Source organism: Lycium barbarum, chromosome 10, assembly GCF_019175385.1.
Source record: "Lycium barbarum isolate Lr01 chromosome 10, ASM1917538v2, whole genome shotgun sequence".
Classification (NCBI taxonomy): Eukaryota; Viridiplantae; Streptophyta; class Magnoliopsida; order Solanales; family Solanaceae; genus Lycium; species Lycium barbarum.
The window spans coordinates 111,140,742-111,149,045 of NC_083346.1; the positions used below are offsets into that span (position 1 = coordinate 111,140,742).

At 30.3% G+C, this 8,304-nt stretch overlaps 1 protein-coding gene across 1 annotated transcript; it reads right to left on the minus strand.

The window, feature by feature from the left end:
- Positions 1-5,027: 5,027 nt before the first annotated feature.
- LOC132614177 (protein RGF1 INDUCIBLE TRANSCRIPTION FACTOR 1) lies at positions 5,028-7,852 on the minus strand. The gene is made up of 4 exons (XM_060328561.1): positions 7,738-7,852; positions 7,338-7,610; positions 5,620-5,775; positions 5,028-5,533 (listed from the first exon to the last, which is right to left on the minus strand). The coding sequence occupies exons 1-4, from the start codon at positions 7,738-7,740 to the stop codon at positions 5,324-5,326; spliced, it is 642 nt and encodes a 213-aa protein (XP_060184544.1). The 5' UTR covers positions 7,741-7,852; the 3' UTR covers positions 5,028-5,323.
- Between the last annotated feature and the right edge of the window lie 452 nt (positions 7,853-8,304).

Sequence of the window (8,304 nt, forward strand, 5' to 3'; positions counted from 1 at the left end):
TCTCCCTATCAAGCAATATCGAACAAATCTCAACTAAAACACTCCAGTTAACAGTATACATGAAAAATGTTGATTTATTTGCAAAAAGTATGCCACTAACGATATGAAAGGCCATCCACTATATAATTTAAAGCATAATTAGTTTGGGCGACTGTTGAAAAAACTTATGTGGACTTGATGCATATGAAACCATGATTAAGTTATGAAACCATGGTTAAGTATAAACAGAAGAGAAAATATGTACTCCCTCCGGTTCAAAAAGAATATCTATTTAGCCTTTATTTTTTGAATAAAAAAGAGTGTCTACTTATTAAATCAAAAAAGAATTAACCTTATTTTTCTAGATTTGCCCTTATTAAGTGTTAAGTGATCAAATCTCAATACTATTTAATTAGGTATAGTTTAGTCAAATTACCTATTTATGTCTAAGAGTTAGTATTTTCTTAAGGGACGTGCAAATGGATAAGTGCACACTCTTTTTGAACCATAAGAAGTTAATTAACTACTCCCTCCGTCCCAATTTGTTTGACACTTTCACTTTTCGAGAGTCAAACTTCTTAATTTTGACTGTGTGGTTGAACATAGAATATTTAAATTTTTTGAAATAAAATTTACATATCTGAAAACTATGTGCAAAGTAATATAAGTCATCATAATTGATAATTTGAAATATTTAAAAGACATATGAAAAAATTACGGTCAAATAATAACTCGTTTGAATAAGTGCACATGGATAAGTGCACACTCTTTTTGAACCATAAGAAGTTAATTAACTACTCCCTCCGTCCCAATTTGTTTGACACTTTCACTTTTCGAGAGTCAAACTTCTTAATTTTGACTGTGTGGTTGAACATAGAATATTTAAATTTTTTGAAATAAAATTTACATATCTGAAAACTATGTGCAAAGTAATATAAGTCATCATAATTGATAATTTGAAATATTTAAAAGACATATGAAAAAATTACGGTCAAATAATAACTCGTTTGACCCTCGAAAAGCAAAAAGTGTCAAACAAATTGAGACGAAGAAAGTATAATTAAGTAAAAGAAATTTTATATACAAAAATATATCATACACTTAGGCACATTCGTAGAGGTGAAGTTAGTCTTTTCAGTTATTGAATTCTGAATTCTATAAAACACAGGTTACCAAGAATTATTTTGTCTATTTCTGATTATAAAAACACATTGCAGGTTATTTAGTTTAATGAAATGGAAAGGCTCTAAAATTGCCCAGGATATAATTGTAAACAATTTTTATATAGTTTTAAACTAAACACAAGCTTAAGTTACATATTGTATGTCCAATTTTTAATACAAAGAACCAAATGCCCAATAAAAAAATAATTTTTCGGTTACAATTCTTGCATTACTAATCTCCGCGTTACAACCCTATATAACTTGTTTCTAAACCAAATGACCCCGTATTGTTTTGATGCTTGTTCGATTGCGAATAGGCAGTTCCTGTTTTACTAAAAAGCAAAGTGGACTTCAACGTCACGCCATATCAGGATATATATTAGGTTAATAAGACCATATATCTATTGAAAGAAAACAATATAACTAACTCCATTACGTAGTTTTACCATTAAAATAAAAGTCACATGCTGTTTTAGACTTTTAAAAACAAAAAAGATCCTTGCTAAAGCCGAAAGCTAACTAAACAACGAAAAACACTAATCCCATATATTCAGAACTTCTATTCTCTCCGAACCCTTTTTGTCTGCCACTTTCAGATGAGAAGAAGAACAAGTATGAATTATGAACTAGACACTGTTGCACAACACATGGGAGGTGAGGGAGGTATGGAGACCTAAGTAATTCACACTAAAAGCACGTAAAACAAACAAAATTGTACGCTTTATCGATAAGAGCTATGCCAAAGATTTCATTTTTAAAAGTGCTGAGCAAAAAATGTAGTCGAAATATCATTTTATCAGAGGCACGTATCTTTTTAATCGTATGTCACAAAAAGAATGATACTATATTGGAAACTATTTAATTTTGGTATTTTCATTTTGCTCCTATCTTCGCTACTAAAATTTCTCTATTTTTCTACTGATCTCCCACTGAAAAATGTTTGGTGGCTATTTCTCACTTTCACACACGGAAAATTTAGGAAGTTTTCCAGCGTTTCAACGAAAACCTGTTTCTCACCATGCGTTTTCCCAATGAGTTAATTCGGTGGGAATGAGATGAAAAAATTATATTTTATAACACAACTTCCCACTAAATATCAATGTAAAAAAACCTTTGTTTCTAATAATGATTATGACTTGTTGAGACCCTCCACACACATGTGGAACACTCCCGGTTACTTATTTAAAAGGATATTTTTTATATTCTGCATATAGATTTAGTTTCATGTTACAATTTTTTCTAATTTCTTTAATTTCGCGCTTAATTAAATAATGTCACACAATATATAAGGAAGGAGGTATAAAATATAAGAACATAAAAGGGAAATCAATCGGCAATTTGTGCTGACAGAAAGAGAATCACAAGACACATCCATACTGGGAAATGAAGGAAACGTTACAAGCGGAAGCGGCGCAGTGTTACAGTGTCCAAATGAGCTCTTACCAGAGGCGAATCCAAAATTTAAATAGAATGTGTGTACTATTATGAAGTGATTGATCTGGAATTTAGGCTGATACCGTAACGCATTACACTTCAAAAATTATAGCTAAAATTCTTCTTACAATCTTAATGATTTCCACATATATGCTACTCTCTGTCGAAACCCAAAATGCTAGGATCAATTAAGCCAGTTGATCATATCTTACAGCTTCCACTGCTGCCAGTTTTAATACAGACATTTGGTTAGTTATATAAAATCTTATGGTAATAAAAGTAGAGTAGGGATTTTAATTGTCAAACGTAGGATTTGAAAGAATTAAACCAAACAAAAAGAAGGAAAACGAAAAAAAGTACCTTGGACTCAATTCTAGAAAGAAAAAAATGGAAAAACACAATAAAACAGACATAAAATTTAAACCGCTCATTTCACTTGTAGAGGTGCACCTCATAATTATTGCACTATAGGACATTTTAAGCTTAGGTGCACACATATATATTAAAGTAATTTTTTAAAAATCTAGCATTATTATACATGATCTAAGAAATGGAGCATGGATTCACGTGAACCCGTACCTTTTTACCTAGATACGCCCCTGGCTCTCGGCACTTACCGCGTTGCATGGCACGACTCCAAAGCACCCAACCCTCCAACTTGTTTATTTTGTATTGTTTTTGTGTTTTTCTCTTATTGTTTGTTCGTTGATCCATTTGTACGTAGTCCCTACTCAATTTAGTTTAGTGTAAAAGTCGTTAGTGTCACAGTTGTAATATACTTGTATCAAATTGCGAACAACATTTTGGTGCTACAAAGTCCATGAAAAGGAAATGTAAAGATATTTGGAAGTTAGATTAACAAATTAAAGTGGACTTTAATGTCACTCCATATCAAAATATATATTAGGTTAATCCGACATTATAACTCCATTCTGTAGTTTTACCATTAAAATGAAGGTCACATGCTCTTTTAGAATTTTAAAAGTACCCTTCGCTAAAACTAAACAAGGCAAGATCTAATCCAAGAAATTCAGAATTTCTGTTCTCTATGAATTCTTTTTGTCTGCCACTTTCAAATGAGAACATGCATGAAACATGGGAGGTATGGAGGTCTATTTAATTCACAGTAGAAGCACAGATGAAAAAAGCAAAATTATAACGCTTTATCAATAAGAGATGTGCCAAAGATTTCATTTTAAAAGAGCTAAAATGTAGTGAAAAAATATTTTCTCTTGATATATTTTTCTTTTTAATATGTTCTGAAAGAATGATATTCCGTTGGAAACTATTTAATCTTAACATCTCAATTTTATTGTTATTGACATGACTTATTGAGTCAATTGAGATCACATGCGGTTCTAGCCTTAAAGCATTGGGTTAAGGCGAACAAATCAGCTTTTTTGCATACTATATACTTATATCAACAAATTCACTAAATATCTATAAATATTGAGATGTGAATTTAATTTTTATTATATATTACCTTGAGGTTGTCGTAGGAACCCAAAAACTTTAAATTTTGAATTTGTTTCTAAAAGATATATACTCTCACTGCCACTCATTGAAAAATGATACTTTCAATACTTTGCATATATATTTGGCTATATGTCATAAAAAAAATTTAATTTTTTGTTTTGTGCTAAATCAAACATCATCATATAAAATAGGGTGTTATAAAATGAAAACTATAAAGCAAATACACTGAAGAAATATGTAGAGAGATATCAGATTATATTACTTCTACTCTTTCAACATTGCATCTGTGCATCCTATTTATAGGAGCAACAGGACATGAGATATTTTGAGATATTTTGGGATATTTATAACTTAATGGATATCCACTACTTGGGATATTTATAACACTCCCCCTTGGATGTCCATTAATAGATGATGTACCTCGTTAAAACCTTATTAAAAAAAAAAAAAAATGGACATCCAAGGGGGAGTGTTATAAATATCCCAAGTAGTGGATATCCATTAAGTTATAAATATCCCAAAATATCCCATGTCATGTTGCTCCTATAAATAGGATGCACAGATGCAATGTTGAAAGAGCAGAAGTAATATAATCTGATCTCTCTACATATTCTCTCTACATATTTCTTCTGTGTATTTACTTCATAGTTTTATTTCATAATAATCGGCAATAAAACATAAAGATATAAAAAAGAAATCAATCGGCAATTTATGCTGACAGTATGAGAATTACATGACACATCTATACAAGGAAATATTGCAAGAATAGTATTTTAACGAAAAGTAGAACTATTTTTCCAATTAATATATTGATAACGTTGAAAAATTTAATGATGTATATAGATGCAAAAGGCAGAATATTAAGCCTGTCAAGACCCCATCTTTCTGCTATACAACCACTAAAGCTTCTATTACTCAGACAAGGTGGGGATCACACCTCCGACCAACCCAACTAAAACCCAAAATTATGGCCTATTTTCAAAATGATTGTCTTTCAATATATAATTGAACAGTTTTTGTATAATAGATCGGCATTATTCTTATAATATGTTCATGTACATCCAAACTAAAAATGCTACTTAAAAATGTAAAATAAAACTTCAAAGATCTTCGAATCAACCACGACCACCATCTGTGGTCCATTTTCGTGCGTTCTTGTCTCCTTTCTCCCCAGTGAATGACGGTTGATGCACCTATCAAAATGCTTTTTAGTCGAAGAGCCTCTTTTGTAGTAGTAAGGACGATGTTCTTGGCGTTCATTTGAATAATATTTAACATATAGGAGCTCTTCTAGGAATGCCTTTCCTCTTATGCAAATTCTTCTTCGGTTTCAAAGTTGAAATGCACCACGTTTGAATTACCTCTGAGGACTCATTCAAAGAGATGCAAGATTCATTTTCATTTGAGTGATCAAATTTCGTAATTTGAGTGGAGACGAAGTTCTTCTGACGGTCTCTGCAAATATTTGCATCTATCGATACCTAAAACGGATTTTCATTCATAAGCAAATATAATTGATGAAAAATAAAACATATACATTAAAGTTATGGTAATTAAAGATAATTACTTTGCAAGCGATGGAGCAATATCGACTTGGCAAATCTTGGAGGTGTCTCCCACAAGCTTCACAAGTTACATTACCCTTTAGCTTCGAAGTTTTGCTATCTTTGGATTGAGGTCGTGGATTTAGATGTATAGCTTTTTCACCATTAATTTTGTAAGTCTGCAAAATCAATAATTTTAATATAGTTAGGTAATTGTATGTAACATTGTAATTATGAAACACAAGATATATAATTGAATTGAGTATCAAGTTTCAGATAGGACTAACATTAAGAACTAGCCGTTTCGGTTGGTGAATAAGCATGTATATTCAACGCACAAATTTCGTACTAATTAATTCGTTATTTGGTTACTTTTTTCCTTTTTTCGAGTAAGTAATATTTGTCAAAGCTATACAATATGATTATTTTACGCGAAATAGATAGTGAAATAAAATAAAAGTATGAGTGTTAGTAATATTATAAATTAAATAAAAATGATAAAAATGCCTTCTCTTTAAATTTATTTCTTCATTATCCTTGAACATATTCAATTAGTAAAAAAATCTGCATTACAATTCACATTATTAATTCCTACATTACACTTTCTATAATGTTAGTTATTGCATGATTATCTTCAAACAAAGAACTCCTAATAGTATATCATACTTAAAGCATGATCTTTTGATATTTAAGCTATATACACTGATAGTACACTTTTTTTAACTATCAACGGATCTTCAATATCTCATAGCAAGTTAATTATCATTTTAAACCACCAATAAATATTTATCATAGAATTTTTCCTGTTATGACCTTATAAGACTGATTCTACAATTTTTTTAAACTATTAGCAAATATTTGATATGTGAGATCAAGGTAATTACCATTTTAAACCACCAATTAGAATTTATCATAAAAATTTACCTAGTTACCTTATAAGACTTGATATTTTAAACTATTAACAAATATTTGATATGTGATAGCAATTAGCAAGGTGATTCCCATTTTAAACTACCAATAGAATTTATCATAAAATTTACCTAGTTACCTAATAGGACTGGATTCTACAAATTGTTTAAACTATTAGCAAATATTTTGAGATATGATAACAAGGTAATTACCATTTTAAACCACCAATTAGAGATTATCATAAAATTTACCTAGTTACCTTATAAGACTTGATTCTACAAACTTTTTAAACTAATAGCAAATATTTGATATGTGATAGCAAGATAATTACCATTTTAAGCCACCAATTAAAATTTATCATAAAAATTTACCTAGTTGACTTGATTCAATATATACTTTTTGGAATTTCTAGAGTGTTAGTGGTGTGTAGAACTCAAACTCTTATTTTTAACACAAACAAATAGTATAAAACTAAGAAATTTCCCAGTTGCTTTTAGAGCGAAGTGATCATAATCAATAGCAAAGCTAGCATGCATTAATTAACTAATTAATTCGATAATACTGCTGCTGCCTTCGTCTCCATTTATGTGTCATTTTTCACTTCCAGAAAAAAATTAACTAATATTTGAAGCTAAATTGAATTAGATCAATTCAGCAATTTAAAATTAAAATTTAGATATTCAGAGCTATACTAAAAGTACTATAAATTGTAAATTTTTGTTTCAATATGACGAAAAAGTATATTTACATTGTTAATCAAATTCACGTAGTTTCGAATTTTGAAAAACAAAACAAAAAAAAGATGAATTCAACAAAAACATGAAGAACTGACCTGAATTTCAGAACAATTTAGATGTTTCTGAATCTCGTGGAGTCTGACAACATCATGATAAACATATTTGCATATTTGAAGCCATTCATGAAAGCAGTGTGACGAAGAAGTTACGCAGTGCTTGCAGAAACAAAGATTACAATCAATACAAAACATGTTCTTCTCATTTCTTCTGAATTCTCTGTGATATCCACAAGATTCAAAGAACTTGGAATTCAGCAAATTTTCAATCCAATCTGCTCTCTTCTTCACTCGAATTTTACCACCAATTAGCTTCACAAAAACAACAGTCGCGTCATTGAAATTGAAACTGAAAAATCTAAGAACAATTTAAAATCCAAAAAGTAATTAATATCATAGAATCAAGACATATAAATATGAAATTAATTGATATACTAACCATTTTTGTGGTGTGTAAGTGAAATAATATGAAGAAGAAGAAGAAGAAGAAGAGGAGAAGAATTTTGAGTATGAAGTGGAAAACCGAGGTTTTCTTTATAAAAAGCAGAGGAAAAGTGAAGAAATCATGGCCGTTGGATCATTTAAAGTGGGCCCACTTAGAGGCGTAGTAGTTAGGTCTCCACTGTTGGATTTTCCCGCCAATTTCGGAGTTATGGAGGCGGCCGTATTGCCTTTTTGAAATTTCTGTTTATAGTATTTACTTTTGGCTAATTTCGTGGAGATTATTATATTAGTCAACATATTTACTTACTTAAAAAGGAAAAGGCCCGACTTGAACTTATCCTGATTTTTTATTTAGATCCCTTAACTGAAATATTGACTATCTGGACCCTTAAACATAAGATAAAATGTGTCATTTGAACCCCTCGTGCCAGCTGGGCACACGCGTGCAGTCCACTTGCAATGACATGGAAAAATAGACCAGTGACATGGAATATCTGACCAATAAAAATAAGTCATGTCAACAAAAAAAATTAATTTAAGAAAAAATAATTTTAAAATATAT